Source organism: Leucopleurus acutus (genome assembly GCF_964270905.1).
Source record: "Leucopleurus acutus genome assembly, chromosome: 13".
NCBI classification, from domain to species: domain Eukaryota; kingdom Metazoa; phylum Chordata; class Mammalia; order Artiodactyla; family Delphinidae; genus Leucopleurus; species Leucopleurus acutus.
The window spans coordinates 73711295-73731300 of record NC_139155.1 but is presented as its reverse complement, the minus strand read 5'-3'; the positions used below and the strand labels follow the sequence as shown (position 1 = coordinate 73731300).

At 44.3% G+C, this 20006-nt stretch overlaps 2 protein-coding genes across 5 annotated transcripts in view; one reads left to right on the top strand and one right to left on the bottom strand.

Moving 5' to 3' along the window:
• RNF10 (ring finger protein 10) overlaps positions 1-14342 on the top strand; it is a 31816-nt gene extending 17474 nt beyond the window's left edge. Inside the window, exons 7-17 of one of the 3 annotated variants that reach the window (XM_082852846.1) lie at positions 2040-2200; positions 3517-3642; positions 3956-4232; positions 4447-4580; positions 5585-5702; positions 5941-6042; positions 7056-7211; positions 9980-10080; positions 12460-12517; positions 12615-12773; positions 13374-14342. In XM_082852846.1, coding sequence (XP_082708972.1) covers positions 2040-2200; positions 3517-3642; positions 3956-4232; positions 4447-4580; positions 5585-5702; positions 5941-6042; positions 7056-7211; positions 9980-10080; positions 12460-12517; positions 12615-12773; positions 13374-13450 — 1469 coding nt within the window. In that variant the 3' untranslated portion in view covers positions 13451-14342. Of the gene's footprint in view, positions 1-2039; positions 2201-3516; positions 3643-3955; positions 4233-4446; positions 4581-5584; positions 5703-5940; positions 6043-7055; positions 7212-9979; positions 10081-12459; positions 12518-12614; positions 13353-13373 lie in introns of those variants that run through there. The other 2 variants (XM_082852847.1, XM_082852845.1) reach the window with 2 other exon arrangements.
• Positions 14343-15580: 1238 nt separating this feature from the next.
• Positions 15581-17815, bottom strand: POP5 (POP5 homolog, ribonuclease P/MRP subunit). 2 transcript variants are annotated; one of them, XM_082853344.1, is made up of 6 exons: positions 17755-17815; positions 17545-17687; positions 17201-17261; positions 16356-16505; positions 16091-16174; positions 15581-15978 (listed from the first exon to the last, which is right to left on the bottom strand). In XM_082853344.1, the coding sequence occupies exons 2-6, from the start codon at positions 17584-17586 to the stop codon at positions 15863-15865; spliced, it is 453 nt and encodes a 150-aa protein (XP_082709470.1). In that variant the 5' UTR covers positions 17587-17687; positions 17755-17815; the 3' UTR covers positions 15581-15862. The 2 variants fall into 2 exon arrangements, with proteins under 2 accessions (XP_082709470.1, XP_082709469.1); XM_082853343.1 differs by lacking the exon at positions 17201-17261 and having other exon boundaries at positions 17755-17809.
• Positions 17816-20006: the final 2191 nt, after the last annotated feature.

Sequence of the window (20006 nt, the reverse complement as noted above, 5' to 3'; positions counted from 1 at the left end):
AATACAGGAAAATATCTTTATAAATCCTCAGGTTTTTTACCTGGATGGAATTTTGAACCAGGCTGAAACCATAGATGCTATAAAAGAAAAAGATTGATGAATTTGATTTTATAAGAATAAAATCCAGCAAGACTCCTCAGAGTCAACAGGTGATAAATAAACTTAGGGGAAGGTTTACACATTTAAAATACAGATTAATGTCCAGAACATACAGGTGTTCTATAAATTAGATGAACAGTCTAGTAGAATAGGCTAAGCATCTGGCAAAGCATTTCCAGGAAAAAGATATCTGAATAACTCCAAGTATCCACAGAGGTTTAACTTTGCCTAGAGTTATGCAAATCAAAATGCCTGTCACAGTCACTCTCACCCACGCACACGATGAGGCAAATACAGGCATACCTCCACAGATACTGAGTTGTTTTTTTTAACAGATTGGAGGTTTGTGGCAACCCTGCTGTTGTCAGATGATGGTTAGCATTTTTTAGCAATGAAGTATTTTTTAAATTAAGATATCTACATTGTTTAGACATAGTGCTATTGCACACTTAATAGACTACAGAATAGTGTAAACAAAACTTTTATATGCACTGGAAAACCAAAATATTTGTGATCCACTTGATTGTGATGCTCACTTTATTGCAGTGGAACCAAACAGGCATATCTCTGAGGCATGCCAGTACTGGGTTTTGGCAGGGGTGGGGAATTAGGTACTCTTGTTCTTCATAGGAGTTTAAATCAATACAGCCTTTTGTGTGTGTGCGTGTGTGTGTGTGGGGGGGGGGTGGATTTGGTAGTATTTAAAATATGGACAACCTTTGATTCAGCATTTATACTAAAATATCATAAAGAAGTCATTTGTACCAAGGAGCATGTATAAGGATATTTTTGTTACAGTGTAATAGAAATTGGCAATAACCTAAATGTTCCACAAGAAACTTTCATTAGAGTATATCATGCTGTCGAACATGATACAGAAGGTAAAAATGAGATAGATCTGTGTATTACATTTTAAAGTCCACAAAATCTGGGGGAGGGAAATAAAGGAAATAAATCATCCATGATCCTTTTATCCAGAGGTACCCCCCAAATGTTAATTGTACAGTTTTCTTCTATGCGTGTATGTTTTTGTGAGATTGGGATTGTTTTCTTCTTTGGCATCTTTTCTTTCCCCATGTAATGTGGCTATTTCTCCGTGTCACTAAATTCCTCCTTCTTAGAAAAGCATTTTTAATGTCTGCAGAATTCTCTTTAATGAATATACCATCATATCATTAACTTCCTTTATTGGACTTACTAGTTGGTTGCAGCTTTTCTAATACTAAAGATAATGCTATAATTAATGAACATTGTTTTTTCAGTTTTTTGGTTTCTTTTTGGCTGCAACTCACTGCTTGTGGGATCTTAGTTCCCCAGTCAGGGATTGAACTCAGACCCTCAGCAGTGAAAGTGTGGAGTCCTAACCACTGGACCGCCAGGGAGTTCTGAGCATTAATTTTTTGACTACATCTTTGGTTTTCTTAGGATAGCTTTCTTGTGTTATGGGGTCAGAGTTACAAACCTTATATTAAGGTCATTGCTAAAATTTTTTAAGGAAAACATGCTAAATCAGTCCGTTTTCACTTTAGGAAAAAAGCTGTGTATGAAAGTTCCTATTTAGTCACACAGCCGTGAACTTTTTTTTGGCTGCGTTGGGTCTTTGTTGCTGCGCGCGGGCTTTCTCTAGTTGCAGTGAGTGGGGGCTACTCTTCGTTGCGGTGTGCGGGCTTCTCATTGCGGTGGCTTCTCATTGCAGAGCACGGGCTCTAGGCTCGCGGGCTTCAGTAGTTGCAGCACTCGAGCTCAGTAGTTGTGGCACAGGGGCCCTAGAGTGTACAGGCTTCAATAGTTGTGGTGCAAGGGCTTAGTTGCTCCGTGGCATGTGGGATCTTCCTGGAGAAGGGACAGAACCCGTGTCCCCTGCATTGGCAGGTGGATTCTTAACCACTGCGCCACCAGGGAAGTCCCGCATTTCTGTCATCTTGTTGGCTTTCTTGTAGATGAACAGCACAGCCAGTACTCCAAATTGCTGCTGGCCTCGAAGGAGCAGGTGCTGCACCGGGTGGTTCAGGAAGAGAAAGCAGCACTAGAGCAGCAGCTGGCAGAGGAGAAGCACACTCCCGAGTCCTGCTTTATTGAGGCAGCTATCCAGGAGCTCAAGGTGAGATGATGCACTGGAAACGGGATGGGGTGGTGGGGATTAGTTACTTCAGCCCCACATTTAAGATTACAAGCGGGGAATGGCTAAAAAAGTAGGTTTGCTTTGGGCTTTGGTGATAGGAGGGGAAGGGGTTGACCTAGGGATTTTTAAACTGCTCTCTGGAGCTGAAAGGAACAAGTCAAGGTGATCTTATAACTGAGACCCTTGAGTTTCTAGATTAGCTGTGTTCTTAATTAAGCAAGGTGGGTTTTTTTGTTCTTTAGGAAAACATTTGGATTTATTTTTGGAGATGTTTTATTTGAGGGACATTGTGGAGAAATTACTGTGGCCTCTCCAGCGGGCTCTAGCAATGCCTGCTGAGGATTTTGGAGCAGCAAGAATTATCCAAATATAGAATCCCTTATGTCCTGTATCGTCTACAATAGAGATTCTTAAACTTGAACAAGCATCAGAATCACTGGTTGTTGTGTTCCACCCTGAGAGACTGATTCAGTAGGTCTAGGCTCAGTAAGCTTAATAATTTGCATTATCACAAGTTCCAGGGTGGTTCTGATGCTGCTCATCCCCAGATCACATTTTGAGAATCACTGATCTATATTAGAACAATGAAAGCCCCCATGAAAGGGGCTGTGTTATTTTTTTCTCACTTAAGCTCCATAACCTGGTGAACAGTATCCCCTTTCATGGATGAGGAGATGGAATCATGGGTTAGATAATTTACTTGAGGACATATAACTAATAAGAGGTGAAGCTGGTATTTGAATTTCTCTCTCTCTGACTCATAAGTCCTCTTTGGGCAGCGTTCTGTGTATTTATTGGGCTGGCCAAAAAGTTCGTTTGGGTTTTTGTAATGTCTTAAGAAAAACCCGAACGACCTTTTTGACCAACCCAATACTTCTAAATTTCTTTCTGTAGTGCGGAGCATTTGTTCAAATGCATTTCAGGGAGAAGAAAAGCTGCCTAGAAGTAGAGCTATCCGGGTTGAGGTGGGGGTTGCCCAGACTCTTTGTCTCCTGCACTGGGGCTCTCTCAAAGCTTCGCTCGTAAAAACTAGAAGACTAGTCCTGTGTCCTGGGATTTCTGTTCAGGAAGCTTTTTTGTAGTGTTGTCGTCATCTTTGTCAGAGATGCTAAGCAGAGTACCATCCCATTTGAGTACTAGGTGTTTTTGCTTCCTGCTTCCCTTAAAGATTGAGAATTCTAAGTACTTAGACTCTTCCTTTTTGCCTTTTAACTTTTGCTCCTGTTGAGAAAGGCCATTGTGAGATTTGGCCCTTCAAACTAAGTATGTTTCTGGTTTTCTCTCTGGTGCTCTAGACTCGGGAAGAGGCTCTGTCAGGATTGGCTGAAAGCAGCGGGGAGGTCGCTGGTGTCGTGGCAGCTCTGGAACAACTGGTGCTGATGGCTCCCTTGGCGAAGGAGTCCGTTTTTCAACCCAGGAAGGTTAGTGTCCCAGTTACAGACTAAATGGCTGCCATTCCTCAGGTGCTGCTCTTCAGCTGTTCGGCCCTGTTGTGAGGTTTGAACTTTTTTGGGGTAAGAGGGAACTATGAGTATTTCCTATGTGCTTTTTAATTAATTAATTAATTTATTTATTTATTTTTAAATTTTTCCAATGTGCTTTTTCTATGTGTGTTCTTTCCCCAGTGATGTTAAATCAGTGAATGTGACAGCTAAGGTAAACCTCAAGAGAGCTTGGTTCCTGTGCCTGCCTTTGCCACATGTTCTTTCTGTGACCTACAGTTTGTCCCAACAGGGCATGCTGGAGTATCTGTCTGCTTTTGATGAAGAGACCACAGAAGTTTGTTCTCTTGGCTCTCCTCCTCGTCCTCTTGCTCTCCCTCTGGTAGAGGAAGAGGAAGCAGTTTCTGAACCAGAGCCTGAGGGCTTGTCAGAGGCCTGTGAGGACTTGGAGTTAGCAGAAGACAATCTTGGAGAGGGGACCATTTGTACCGAGTCCAGCCAGCAGGAACCCGTCACCAAGCCAAGCATCACACACCTGAGCAGCTCTCCTTGTTACTACTTTTACCAAGGTGAGTGTCCCTGAGGAGGAGGGCTGGGTTGCTGCTTAATGATTCAGAGACGTGATCTGGCTCTCTGAGCAGAGGGAGGTATTGCCGCTAGCTCCTGGGCAGATGGGGTCTGTTGTGCCTTTCAGCTTGGGGAGGGAGAGTCGGGTCTGGGATAAGGAGGGCCTGACTTGAGGACTGGCCAAGAGTATTGTGTGATAGAGCCACTTGTCTTCAGCGGAGGATGGGCAGCACATGTTCCTGCACCCCGTGAATGTGCGCTGCCTCGTGCGGGAGTATGGCAGCCTGGAACAGAGCCCTGAGAAGATCTCAGCCACGGTGGTGGAGATCGCTGGGTATTCCATGTCTGAGGTAAGGGCCTGCCTTGCGAGGTGGAGGGGCAGGAAGCGGCATTAACCTAGTCTCTTTGTGGTGGGCCTAGCTGAACCAAGTTCACAAACTTTAAAGGCCTTTAGTCTTGAAAGGTTTTAAGTCTTTTTGTTAGTGATGGTGCCTGTGAATTTTTAAAAAGTTAAATGACCCTCCCCCACCGTGCCGGGGTTCTGTTAGGTCACTCACCACTGCTCCCTGTATCACAGGTTCATTTATTGTGGTTTGGGAATAGAGATGTCTCCTACTTTCAGAGATGAGTTTGTTTTTGTTTCTCCTTATTGCTTGGGAGAAAATGGCAAGAAAACAAAGTCCTTGGAGGCTTTAAGGTAGCTTACACAAGCTCGTTATGAATTTTTGGTTTAGCAGCTACCTGTGAATTAGTGTCTGATAATTTACATATGTGAATATTTGCTCTTTGAGAGTTACAGTTGTATTGATCACAAATTTGTTAAAAGCCTTAAATTTAGAGATTTTTTAAGTACTGTGAACTTTCCATCAAACATGCAGAAAAAGAATTAAAAGAAAATTAAATTAATGACCTTCATTTTTTATTATTTTAGGCCAAGCTTTGCTCAGTAGGGAAACCTGCTTTATCTGCCTTCCTAGTTATCATTAATTCAGTCAGTGGTTCCCAGATTTTTTCCCCAGTAAATAACTCTTACCTTCCTTATTCTCCCCTGTTTGTTGTGGACCCCCAGAAAAGCTGAAACAGCTGATCAGCTTTAGATCATTCATTACCAGCCTCAATTCATTCATTTGCAGCACAAACCAAAAAACTGCTTTTGGTTGCTTATTCTACCTTACGGTAGGTTAATTGACAATTTCTGTTCAGCTTTTCAAAAGCTGATAACTTGAGCACTAACTCTTTGAGCCCCATTGCCATCTGAGAGGGTGTGGTGTACTGCCTGATACCTGGGGTGGGAACCTCTGCTCTTAGAGTTAGGCCTGGTCTTAGTTGAGCATCGGTCCCTTTTCCCTTGCAGGATGTGCGACAGCGTCATAGATACCTCTCTCACTTGCCGCTCACCTGCGAGTTCAGCATCTGTGAACTGGCTCTGCAGCCTCCTCTGGTCTCTAAGGAAACCCTAGAGATATTCTCAGGTGAGAATGCCCCCTACTTTGCTTCCCTTTTTAGTGGAGTTTAGGGATTCTTGTGACTAGAAACCCACAAGAGGAAGTAAGGAGCTTTTGTCATGAGTCTCAGAACCTCCTGATATGCTCCATCCGTTCATCCAATCCAGCTGGGCCCACTCGTGTGCCCTTAGCTACTAGCCAAGTGGGAGGAGTTAATGGCCAGGTTGTCCTGCATTTGCCTCCTCACAACCTCACCAACCCGCAGATGATATTGAGAAGAGGAAGCGGCAGCGCCAGAAGAAGGCCCGGGAGGAACGTCGCCGAGAGCGCCGGATTGAGATGGAGGAGAACAAGAAGCAGGGCAAGTGTAAGTTCAAGAACTCTCATCTCAATGATGAGCACAACTGTGCATCATTGTACAGAGATCCCGTGCCTGGGCCCGGGGGCCAGACTGTTTAGGTCGTATGTCAGGTCTGCCACTTGCTTTCTTCAGCTCTTAAATGTGAGTTGTGAGAGTACCTCCTTACTTGTAGGCTTACATGAGAATTAACGAGTTGATGTTGGTCAAAGTGCATAGCACATAGTAAGTTCATCCTTGGGCATAGTGGGTGAAAAAACCCTGGGTGGGCGGGGGAAGGGAATTGGAGATCTGCTGCATGTTGGGGATAACTGGCCCTGTGCTCTCTGGATACATTGTTGGCCTCACCTTTGACTCTGGAGACATCTATACATAGCAAGTCTACCAGGAGAGTTTGAAATAGTAGAGACCTATTGACAAACTAGGAAATACGTGCAGGAAGTTAGATTTGAGCTCCTTAATACCAGTAAGTAGAATCTTTTGATCTGGTTCTTAAACATAAGCTTCACTGAACCAAGGACTGTGTGACATGAGGGTCTAGTTAACCTCCTGAAAACAAGGAATTGAGTCCTTGGCTAGGGAAAGGACTTAACTATTTTGACTGCATGTGGTATGGTAAACATGAATTTTACTTCTTCAACTGGGATAATTGTATAGCTGGCATACCAGTGTTGTGTAGCTGTTTAAAGCACAAGTCCTGAATAGTTGAGAAAAGTGATGTTTCAGGAACAAAGGCCTTTTTGTTTTAATTTTTTATTATGGAAATATTTAAACACAAGTATACAGAATATTATAATTAACCCCCAGGTTTATCACCTAGCTTCAACCAAGAAGAGTTAGAGCAAGGCTTTTATACTAAAACAAAGGCATATTATAAAGTGACAGTTACTATAAATTTGGGTTTTAAAGCTCTGTCTCCATCATTCAGATCCCTGGGGGATTCATATTGACTGTCCACAACTGTTGGAAAAGATTTGAGGGATTCTGTACGTGGGCCTACCATTCTCGTCTTTGCTTTGCAGACCCAGAAGTCCACATTCCCTTAGAGAATCTACAGCAGTTTCCTGCCTTCAATTCCTATACCTGCTCCTCTGATTCTGCTTTGGGTCCCACCAGCACCGAGGGCCATGGGGCTCTCTCCCTTTCTTCTCTTAGCAGAAGTCCAGGTTCCCAAGCAGGTAAATAGAGTTGGGATTTAAAGAATCAAGTTGACCACCAGCCACAGACCTTAAGCAAAGCCCTAGTGTCTGAATTTACAACTGTGATCTCGGCATGGTGGGGGTCTTTATGGGACTAACCTTACTTGGGTAGTTAATAGATTCCTGAGATCCATCAAATTGCTACTATTTGATTCACTTTTCCATTGGCTGTACCGACTTAGCTTCTAAAAACCTCAGGCAGCTCATATAGCAGGATGGTTAAACCTAGATTCTTCTCCACAACCCAGCTGTTTTATTTCTAGTTTCTACCTTAAAGATACTCCCCCTGTTTGTGTGAACATCTTTATTTATGTCGTCTTATTTATGATAGGGAGAGAAAACAGCCTAAAGTATACTGGTAGGGAAATGGCTAAATTACAGCATTTTTACTATGAAATTCTTTACACCTACTGAAAAAGGAAATAGCTCTCTTCCTGAACTAATGGATAGACCTTTAAGATAAAAGGAAGTTGTAGAACAAGACAAAACATGACACCATTTTTGGGTTAAAAAAGCCACACAAAACAAAGCATTTCAGTATGGGTTTATATGTCTAAATGTATAGAAAAATATTGGGATGATTGTGTTCCAGACCGGTAACAGTGTTCCACTCTAAGGAGTGAGGTCAGGATTGAGAGGCCTTCAGCCTTTTTTTTTTTTAGCATCTTTATTTGCGTATAATTGCTTTACAATGTTGTGTTAGTCTCTGCTGTATAACAAAGTGAATCAGCTATATGCATACGTATATCCCCATATCCCCTCCCTCTTGCCCTCCCTATCTCACCCCTCTAGTTGGTCACAAAGCACCGAGCTGATCTCCTGTGCTATGCAGCTGCTTCCCACTAGCTGGTTTTTTTTGTTTGTTTTTTTAAATTAATTTATTTATTATTTTTGGCTGTGTTGGGTCTTCGTTTCTGTGCGAGGGCTTTCTCTAGTTGCGGCGAGCGGGGGCCACTCTTCATTGCGGTGCACGGGCCTCTCACTATCGCGGCCTCTCGTTGTGGAGCACAGGCTCCAGACGCGCAGGCTCAGTAGTTGTGGCTCACGGGCCTAGTTGCTCTGCGGCATGTGGGATCTTCCCAGACCAGGGTTCAAACCCGTGTCCCCTGCATTGGCAGGCAGATTCTCAACCACTGCGCCACCAGGGAAGCCCCCCCACTAGCTGTTTTACATTTGGTAGTGTATATGTGTCCATGCCACACTCTCACTTTGTCCCAGCTTACCCTTCCCCCTCCCCGTGTCCTCAAGTCCATTCTCTACATCTGCGTCTTTATTTCTCTCCTGCCCCTAGGTTCATCAGAACCATTTTATTATTTAGATTCCATATGTATGTGTTAGCATACGGTATTCGTTTTTCTGACTGACTTCACTCTATGACAGACTCTAGGTCCATCCACCTCACTACAAATAACTCAGTTTCGTTTCTTTTTATGGCTGAGTAATATTGCATTGTATATATGTGCCACATCTTTATTATTCATCTGTCGATGGACACTTAGGTTGCTTCCATGTCCTGGCTATTGTAAATAGTGCTGCAGTGAACATTGTGGTACATGACTCTCTTTGAATTATGATTTTCTCAGGGTATAGGCCTTCAGCCTTTTAAAAATGTTTTTCCTTATATATAGAATGTGTTAATGTGTCATGAAATTAAACAGTTAAAAGGAGTTACTATAATTTCAGAGAGCTGTCTTTTCTGATCTTCATCCTCCTGGCAGATAGTTTCTGATACTTAAAATTTATTTTTGTCAGGCATTTTCAATGAAAAGTCCAAGATCAGAATATTTAAAACTCTTGGTGACCCTTGTGATCATATGCCCATCACTTGGCAGATTTAGGAGCCTGAGACCAAGGCAGGGACTTGGTTAGTGGCAGGGACTTGGACTAGAATCTGGGTCTTGAGGGCTGCACAACACTTATGCTCTTCATAATGAGAAGAGAGCTACTAAAGGAACTACTAAAGCTACTAAAGGAACATGGCAAAACATTGACTACATCATCTGTGATAAAAAGATTGCGTTTTCACATACTAGCTTTTCTGAAGTTATTTGGGCTTTAATGTATTCAGGCAAGAGCAGTTGGATGGTCCTAGGAATCAAAGTACCACAGAGCCCTGGCTGACTGTGGCAGGGCCTGCTGCTGGGAGAGCGAATAGGCCTCTCCCTCCCAGCAGTGATCAGGGCAGTGGGTAGACTGATCTGTGGGAAATGTTCAACCCTAGGTCAGAAAGGATGGAAAAGACTAATTTCCCTAGGGAGTATCAGGGAAAAGCTTGCATCTTGCTGGATTTTGCTGCTGTATGTGTTTTGGATTCTAACTGAATATTCCCAGGTCATAGACTTCTTTTGGCGGGAACATAAAGGCTGACATGATTACATTTTATATCTTTTCTTGGAGCTTTTTCATCCATATAAAACCATTCTCTGACAGTCCGATACCTAGGCCTTGAGAACCGGCTGATGTGGAGAGGATTTTTCTTACCGTGGGAATAGATTTTGCTGTGCTTTCTAGTGTTATTGTAACCATTAAACTTTTCTCTCTCTATGCTGATCACTCCTGTGAACAATAGGCCATGTTCTTGGTTTTATAAGCATATGGCAGAGTTGAAAGTGGATCACAGTTAGCTTTCTGGGGCAGGGTTGGTAATTATCCAGACCCGATTCTGGGTTTGTTTCTTCTTTCTTATTAACAGGACACTAACTTTTTGGAACTTGACTTGTATAATCAGGTCTCTGGTTCCCTTTCAGACTTCCTGCTGACCCCTCTGTCACCCACGGCCAGTCAGGGCAGTTCTTCATTCTGCGTTGGGAGTCTGGAAGAAGACTCTCCCTTCCCTTCCTTTGCCCAGGTAAACCCGTTGCTTGTGAAGCAGCCCAAGGGTATTTAACATGAACTCTGATGCTTGTTCTTTCTGGAAGTCCCTCTGTTGGAGATGGGGAGACTTACAGGCTAATGTTGCACTGACTCTAATAACCATGGAAGGCTGACGGAAGGTCATGGAGTTAGTCTCAGATATTACCATAGACTTACCAAGGAAAGTAGCTAAGAGTAGTTGAGGAAGAATCAGGAGTTTTAATTATTTAACACGTCAGTAGATACTTTTATACTGAGCACTGTTCTAGGGGCTGGGGATATGTTAGTCAATTTTAACTGGTCCCTGGTTCTAGGACCTCTGATTCAGTGGTATCTGTTACATACAATAAACCATTCTTCTTCACTTTGGGAAAGGGAAAGTTGTCTTGATTATCCTGTAAGTAGCCAAATCAGCTTTCTTGAGGAGTTGGGTTGGAGGCAACACTAGGCTAGTGAGATTTGATGTCAGATCAGTATTAATCTTTAAAACAAGCAAAACACTCAGCATTCCTGTATTCAGATAACTGAGGAAGATGGACAGACAGCTTGACAAGCAGCCTTGTAGGAGGTTAGTGTTCACTTCTTTGGGGCTAGTTTGGAATCGTTAGCTTAACAGTTCTATAGAACAGTTAGTTGATCTGGGTATTTCTCACGTACAAACGGCAGTTTGTGCTGAGGAATAAGCAGGAATTGAACTTTGGTGAGGAGAGTCTTTGAAGTCAAGGAGGATGAAATAATTGAGAGCAATCCTGAGAATGAACTGCTAGGTTTCAGAGGTTATAAGCAAGTGGCTCCTAGGAGTTAGGTCAATGCCTAAGTTGTTTTCTTAGCTAGGTTTTACTGCCATTGCTTTTTTCAACTTTATAGTTTGAAAAACTTCAAACTTAGAGTTGAAAGAATAGTATAATGAACATTCATACCTTTCACCCAGATTTACCAGTTGTTACTATTTTGCTATATTTGCTTGCTTTTCTCTCTCTCTTTGTTTTTGCTATGTTGAAAGTAAGTTACAGACCTCATGAATGACACTTGACAACTAAATACTTGGGAGATACATGCCCCCAAAATGACATTCTCCTGTATAACTACAATTACCATTATCACATCAAAGACAGCTGATTTAATACTATCTAAGATGCCACATATTTTTATTTTCCCATTTGTTTCAGTGTCCTGTATTGTTTTCAGTCAGATTTAATCAAAGACTATTCATTGCATTTAGGTTTTCAAGTCTCTTTAGTGTCCTTTGATCCATAACGGTTCCTCTGGCTTCTGTTTTTTTGTTTTTTACCTGTGACATGGATATTTTTGAAGCATCCAGACCAGTTGTTCTATAGATTATCCTATAGTTGAGATTTTTCTGATTGTTTCTTCATGAGTGGACTCAGGTTAAACATTTAAACATTTTTGTCAAGATTAAAATATAGGTGATATATTTTAATGACCTTGGAAGAGTAAGATGATTCAGATGTCGTACTATTGGACCCCAGACTCCCAGGGACCACGGGAGCAGATCATCAAAGTGTGGCACATGATGAAGTTTATCAGTGAAATCAGCATCTGCCAGTTGAACTCATCTTGCACAACATGCAAGCCCCACTTTGGTAAACATTTAGGACAGGCATTCCTACTTGTATCTTCTTGGGGTTGTCTTTTGGTAAAATTCACCCTGCTTTGAGTGGCATGGTATGTGTGGCAGCTGGGATGCATAGTGGCCCTCAGCACTTACAAAGCTGGTCTTGGCCAAGTGGGATGAAAAATTTCCTCACTCAGGGGCAAGAGGAATTGTTCTGATTTTACTGTACTTGCAGGAATATGGTTTATGGCTGGATCTAAAAGTTAATAGTTAAGGAACTGTTGGAAAAGCAAAGACCACAAGGTAACGAGGGCTGTGGGAGCAGTTTCGAGATAAAGTTAAATTGATTTTTGTGGCCTTAAGTAACTGAGGTTTGATAGCCAGGTGGTTTGTTTTAAAATTGGAAGGTCCTGTACACTCCTTATTCTAAGAGGTTGATGTTTTTAGGAGTCTCCAGAAGAGTAGGAAAATTTGTCAGAAGCAGGCAATGACACAGAGTCAGGATTCCCAGCTTCAGAATCTGAGTATGAATCTCTTGTGCCTTCTTTGCAATATGCTTTACCTGTTTCCTAAGGAACAACTGGTTTCCCACCTTGTGAGTTTCATTGCCAGTTCCATTGGTCAGGATATAGAGGACATGACCAAAACAGTGTTAAGGAGAGAAGTATCTAGAAAATCTTTTTCCCAGAGGGGTAGTTGGTTCTTTGTCTCCCGTACCAGTCGGTGTCAAGGTAGGAGTCTGGAGAAGAAATGGCGTCAGTTACTTAAATTGTTTCCTCCCCTTTCCCACTTTGGCAGATGCTGAGAATTGGAAAAGCAAAAGCAGATGTGTGGCCCAAAACTGCTCCAAAGAAAGGTGAGAACAGCCCTCTGGTAAAGGGGAAATTTGGCCCCTTTCAGAAGGTAAAAGGCTCTAGTGTTGTTTCTACAATTTTAACACTGGTGTTATTTAGGTGAAAACAGCTTAGGTCCTCCTGCCCCTGTGGACAGCGATGGGGAGAGTGATAACTCAGACCGTGTTCCTGTGCCCAGTTTCCAGAATTCCTTCAGCCAAGCTATTGAAGCAGCCTTCATGAAACTGGACACGCCAGCTACTTCAGATCCCCTCTCTGGTAAAGGCACAGAAGTGGGGTGCTCAGCTCAGGGCTGTCATTCCCTCCTGGATCCAGTGGCAGACATCACTAATCAGTTGCATTTTTCCCTCTGAGCCTCAGGGCTCACATTCTAGTGTCAACTAACATTCCATTTGGTACGTTAGCACCTTTTTGCACCCCAGATTAGTTCTTTTGAGGCCTTGGTGTGAAATTCTGAGGACCTTTTTTTTTTTTTAATCTTCTAAGACACAGTGGTGGAGGGTGGCTAATAGATGAAGGAGGTCAGGCTTGAAGCACACCCCCGCTCTGTGGTGTTCATGAACTAGATAAGAACAACACTGGCATTTATGCGTGCTTCCTGTGTGCCTGGCGTTGTGCTAATTTTATTCTCCCAATACCATATTAAATGGGTATAATTCACATTACAGACGAGGAGCTGGGCTGGGGACGTAAGTGATGTACCTGAAGACAAACACCAGAGTGTGCAAGGACTGGTATTTGAATCCAGGTCTAATTCCAGAGCCTGCTCTCCTAGCTGCCTGCGACTATCATTAATGAAAACTGGCCAGGGGCAAGGCGATGGCATTCTAAGCTAAGCTGTTTCTGTTTTCTGTTTAGAAGAGAAAGGAGGAAAGAAAAGAAAAAAACAGAAACAGAAGCTCCTGTTCAGCACCTCAGTCGTCCACACCAAGTGACACTACTGGCCTGGCTACCTTCTCCATCTGGTTTTCTTTTTTCTGCGCTTTTGTTTTGCTGCTGTAATTTTTAAGTATTTGAGTTTGAACAGATTAGCTCTGGGGGGAGGGGGTTTCCACAATGTGAGGGGGAACCAAGAAAATTTTAAATACAGTGTATTTTCCAGCTTCCTGTCTTCACACCAAAATAAAGTATTGACACTCACAAGAGATCTCTTCCTGCCACGGTTTTTAGTTTGTTGCCAGGTTAGTCTTTTTGACCCATGTGTAGTTTTTCTCAACCCGAACTAAGTTTGAGTCCCTTGGAGCAGCCCACATCAGTGTTAGTGTTACAGCATTGCTCTGCTGTGACATCTTGTGTCAGGGCACCATGCTTTCAGCACACCTAATAGTTGAATCTTTTCTATCTGTTCAGTTCTCCTCTTGTTATCTTTAAGAAACAGAGGGATGGGAATAATATGGATTTAGGACACCCAGCTTAAATTGCAGTTTTTCTTCTGACAAATAACCACGCTGTGGTGTCAGACCCAGGTTGCACTGGCATGTGTGATGGAGGGTTTTGCCTCTTGAACGTGGCTTCTGTTTGGCAAGGAAAGCTGTAACTGTCATTGACGAAGGAAGCCTGGGGACTTGGCAACCTTTGGATCAAGCTTGTTTCAAGTGACAGTGGCCTGAGTTACAGGAACAGAGGAGCCTGGCACACCCGGAGGAAGAGCAGGACAGGTTTAAAAGCGGTGGGCTTGCCCACTGCCTCCCTGTTGCCTAGAGCAGTCTTAGGCCTTGGTTTCAGCTGAAGTTGGCTGATGTGAACTATTTTGCTGCTTAATAAAGTAACCTCTAGGTGTAATAGACGATGAAGGCCAATAGTTGGAATAAATCACCTGCACAAGCATTGTGAGCATTCTGGTTTCTTTAAGATGATTTCAGGGCAGCTTTTTTTATTTTTTAATTTTTTTTTAGTATTTATCTGTTTGGTTGCACTGGGTCTTAGTTGTGGCTGGCGGGCTCCTTAGTTGTGGCATGTGAACTCTTAGTTGCAGCATGCATGTGGGATCTAGTTCCCTGACCAGGGATCAAACCTGGGCCCCCTGCATTGGGAGCACTGAGGCTTACCCCTTGCACTACCAGGGAAGTCGCTAGACATATACTTTTTTTTTTTTTTTTGTGGTACGTGGGCCTCTCACTGTTGTGGCCTCTCCCGTTGTGGAGCACAGGCTCCGGACGCGCAGGCTCAGCGGCCATGGCCCACGGGCCCAGCCGCTCCACGGCATGTGGGATCTTCCTGGACCAGGGCACGAACCCGTGTCCCCTGCATCGGCAGGCGGACTCTCAACCACTGCGCCACCAGGGAAGACCTATACTTCTTAATAGATTAATAGCTACTATGAGCTTGAGCAATTCGAGTAATGCCTTTCCTAGTGTCAGGCCTAAAGGGTTCTTGAGCTGGGTTTAACTCTAACCTCCCATTCTTAAAAGGAAGAGATCCTGGGTCAGGAACTCTTCTGGGTGGATGAAGGGGCATGTGAAGCAAAAAATCACAAATCTTTGTTAAATATTTAAGGGACTTTGAGTGATGTCCATTTAATTAAGGAGAAAATAGGTCCTAGAAATGTCTTTCATAGGTAGCAGATCAAAACTGATCATAGTCTCTTCTCCCTCCTAATTCCTGTGAGTGCACTGTCTCACCTGCCTTCAGGTACCAGGCAGGTAAAAGGCAATGGGGAAGGGTGGAACTGCGGAAAACTACCAGAAGTTGGCAGCTGCTGCTTGACTTTGTAATAATGAGGTCAGGTGAGACCAGGTTTTTTCCCCACTCAAAACTGCAAGAACTGTATTTTTTGTCAGGTTACCTGGTTAAGTATTGGCAAGGAATCTGGAATTCTTAAGGTCCTGTGGGTCAGTACTGAGACCAGCTATAGATCTGTGCCAGTTTAGTTGCTGTGTCTCACTAAAACTGCTACTCTGAGTGACCTGGATTACTTAGGGCCCATCCTAGGGGCAGGGGTACAAGGTTTCAAGTGGGAGGCTGTGCATCTAGTACCACATGGGGAGCCAGTTTTCCGGCCGAGGGTGGAGGGGTGAAAGAGACTAGGCCAAGCATGAACTTCACATGCGCACTAAATACTACAGAAGCCAAATACATTTATTAAACCTGCTCTCAGCCAGGCAGTTAGATACAAAGATGTCTATAACTCCAGGGGCTTCACAACCTCCAGAACCACTTAACCAGGCAATGCTGGGTAAAGGTGACTTCGATTAGTTTTAAGCAAATAAGTCCATTTTGAGCTGGTCACTTGGCCTCTGGTCAGCAGTCATCCTGCTTGAGAAGTACAGAAGATGCTGCTGCCTCCCAGAATGTCCTGTCCCAACAAGTGGGCCCTGAGGCTGGGGCACAGGGCAGTCTGTAGAGGTTCACTCCATTGCCTCAGCAGCCTCCTCACCACCACTGTCTGAAAGCTCCTCCCCAGCCGACGACTCCTCTAGTAAACAGCTTCTTGTGACAGACTTCTGGATAGCCTCTCGTTCTCCTGAAGAAAGTACAGTGCGGGTGATTAAAGATGTCTTTGGGAGTGGCCTTTCATTCAGCTGGAGGAGGAGGCCAGTCACTTGCTCAGTGGGCACAGGGCTAGCGTGCCTTACCTTCATCAGTGCAGTTCTGCAACAGGATCAACAGCTGTCTCCTGTTGTACTGAATCAGGAACTTCTGACATGTTCTGATTGTACCTGGCACATGAAAGAGCTTTGTGGTCAACAGCTTGTGAAAAGTGTTTGCCTCAAGAGTCTTGCAGAGCTAGGAAAAAGTATCTTGCTCTTGGCAGGAGAGCAGGAAGACCCACCCACCACTGAAGACTGAACACTGAACTTGTTACCTATTGGAAATGAGACATATCACATGCACCCATACCTCCCACGTGTAAGGTGTTGAGAAAACACGGGTAATGGTGTCCTTTGTTCTCCAAGTATGTGATAAAGGGAAGAGCTGACCACACAAGCCGGTAGAATTCCTTCCTGCATCGAAGTAGCACTATTCCAGTATAGGCATTGAGGTATCGCACTACAGCAGGAAAAAAAAAAATCATTTGGGGAAACTCTGGATTCTCGGGAATGGGTTAAACATCTTGGGGTAATTGAGAGCCTATGTGCTAGAGATCCTTCAAGGCAGTGGCAGCTGGGATGCATCAGTAAGCAAGAACTGATTTCTGAAGAAAAAAAAATTAGGACAGACCTTCATTTACAGAAGGGAGAGAAACAACATCCAGTGCCTCGCACACCACTCAGAATTGGTGAATTCAGAATTTAAAACGGTCCTCTAAGCGACTGACTGGTTAATGAATGGGTGGGGAGTGTATAGATCCATCTTCCTCAGAAAACCCTTGGCTGAAAAGCAAGTTGCTCTGCAACTGGTCTGCAGGTTCTTGTAGCAGCCAACTGGGTCTCACCTGATGTAGGAGAGTTGTGCCTACGTGCATTCCTTATACTGGATTCAATTTTGAGTAGATGGTAAGAGAATGAGTTTACATAGAGTGCCTGTTGAAAGGGCCTTCTACATTTACCTACACACATTCTGTACTTCACAGGCCCTTTTCAGGGTTAATTTTGACAATGTTTTTTCCAGGTGATGTCAACGTAACCAGTCAAGTAACTTAGAACCATACACGGCTTCCCTCATTTAATTTTCACCATCCTGTTAAACTCAATACATATGTCAAATAGGTACAGGGGGTTCTTGCCCAAAGTCTCACTGCTTACTGCTCTTAGCTCTCCGCCTAACTCTGGACTCACGCAGACTTTGGGCTCGGATCCGAGATTCCTAAAAAGGACGATATCTTTTTTTAATTTATTTTGCCCCACCCCCACCCCCCTCATGTGGGATCTTAGTTCCCCCTCCTGGGATCGAACTCTTGCCCCCTGCATTGGAAGCGAGGAGGCTTAACCATTAGGCCTCCAGCAAAGTCCTAAAGGATTATATCTTACATAGGACTGTGCACAGGGCTTCGCAGTTGCTGGGGTCGCTTGTGCCCCTTCTTTCTCCCTCCTCTGGCCACTGCCCCCTCCACGTCCCGCCAGCCCCCGGTTCCCCAGCACCCTCGCACCCGCGAAGCCGATGGAGCAGGCGGCCGCGCCGAAAGTCCCATGCACGCGGGCAATCGTGTCCCGTACCAGGCCGCCCAGCACTCGGTCCTCCAGACTCAGGCGGCAGCGGGGGTCGTCAGACACCACTTCACAGAGCAGGTACCTAAGTCGGGCGAGAGGGCGGTGAGCGCGGGGCCAGGCCGCCGGGGACCGGGCAAGGGTCTGCTTACCTGTGCTTGAACCGCACCATTGCGGCCTCCGCCTCCAGCAGCCGGATCCGCAAACCGGATGTCTGCTTTCTGGTCGGCGGCCAATGGGAAGTTGTCCTGGCAGCCACTCAGAGGGAGAGGCGGAGCTAGAATGTAGGCGGAGCCCCGTGTCGGTCTCCTTCGAGCTCCTCCTCCCTCTGAGGAGCGCAGGCGGCCTGCTCAGCTCTTCGCTGATTTGAGTTGTTTGGGAGCTGGATTCCAAGATTGAACACCTTGTGCTGTGATGGGTGGTTACGCCCCACGCTGGAGTTTCCACCGCTGTGTAGGACGCAGCCGCGGCATTCGGAACCTCCAGGACGTTTACCTTCTATTAGCTTGCAACACAGTCGTGTGTGCACTTATATTTTCTCCCCAAGATGGACGGTGGAACTTTTGAAGGCAACACTTTGCACTCACAGGCCAGGGATTGACAAAGGGGAAATCAGACCCTTATTTTCAGATTAGAGCTCGGTTTAATTTCCCCATACAGCCAAATATGTTATTACTGCTTAGGCCTTTTAACAACCTTATGGAGTCGGGTGTATTGTCTTGTTTTTTGTTTGCAAAAACCATCCGTGGTCTTTATATTTTCTGTGTGGAACAGAAATGCACAAAGAAGCAAATAAAAATAAATTATAATCCCAGCACCGAGAGAGAATAATTTATAATGTAGTGGGTTTTCTTCCTTCATTTTCCCCCTGTGCCAGCAGTTCTCCAGTGAGGTCCAGGAAGCACTGGGTTTTCTGAGACTCTTTCAGGGAGTTCCCAAGATCAAATTACTTTCATAATAATACTAAGATGTTATTTGTTTCACTGTCTCAGAGTGGACAGTGAAGTTTTCCAGAGGCCACATAACAGTGCTGACATTATTGCTCTGATGGCTAAGAGAATTGTGTATTGTGTTTTAAACACTTCTCAGTTTTAACAGACATGGTAAGTATCAATATATCCCACAAAACAAAAGCTCTTTGGGATCCTCAATAATTTAATGAGTGAAAAGGGGTCCTGAGACAAAAAAAAAGTATGAGATGAGAACTTCTGCCGTATGTTAAATTATATTTTTCCTTTTATTTTCTTTTTAAGAATAGGATCATACTGGACTTCCCTGGTGGCGTAGTGGTTAAGAATCCGCCTGCCAATGCAGGGGACATGGGTTCGAGCCCTGGTCCGGGAAGATCCCACATGCCGTGGAGCAACTAAGCCCGTGTGCCACAACTACTGAGACTGTGTGCCACAAGTACTGAGTCTGCGTGCCAAAACTACTGAAGCCCGCGTGCCTAGAGTCCGTGCTCCACAACAAGAGAAGCCTCCACAATGAGAAGCCTGTGCACCACAAGGAAGAGTAGCCCCCCGCTCGCCGCAACTAGAGAAAGCCCACACGCAGCAACAAGACCCAAAGCAGACAAAAAATATATATATATAGGATCATACTGTTTAGTACTCTTCTTTTTTTCCCCTTGAATATCTTTTTTTAAAATTGTCTTAGTGTGGCATAACATACATAAAGCGCATATTAAGTGTACAACTCATTGAATTTTTACATACGTATAGACTTTTGCCCACATTAAGAGAGCATTTCCAGCACCCAGGAAGGTTCCTGTGCCCTATCCCAGCCATAAACCTTCCCAGAAATGGCTTCTATTCTGACCTCTATCACGATAGATTAGCTTTGCCTGTCCTTGAACTTTATATAAATATAAATCTCCAACAGCATGTTTGTGTGTGCGCGTCTGGCTCCTTTCTCTCAACATATTGTCTGTACGATTCATTCTTGTCATTTGACTATATTTTAATGTCAACTGTTCTTCAAGGTTATTTTTCAGCTGCTAAACTGGTCAATATTCCCACGATGGACGTTTAAATTAGTTCCAGATTTTCTTGTTATACCCAGCACTTTGATGCCCAGCCTTGTAACAAGCTCTTTATATCCATCCCTGATTATTTGTAGACCTGTCATGGACTTGGTGGGCTCTGTGAGGTCCCTGAAGGGAGTCGGGTTTCACAACCGATTGTTTGCAAGATCTGGAATGAGTTCTCAATTTTTCCATCTCTCACTCCAAGTCACCTTAAAAGAGGGATGCTAAGGAAGTAAGGGGAAGAGGGAGAGCTGTGGTCCTGCTGAGGGACCAGGGCTCTTTGCCCCTCACCCAAGAACCACCTCTTTATCCAAAAACTGTTCCCGCCAGCGTCCTCCTTTGGTCAGCAGGGGGCGTCAGAGGCTCGTAGTGCGTGGA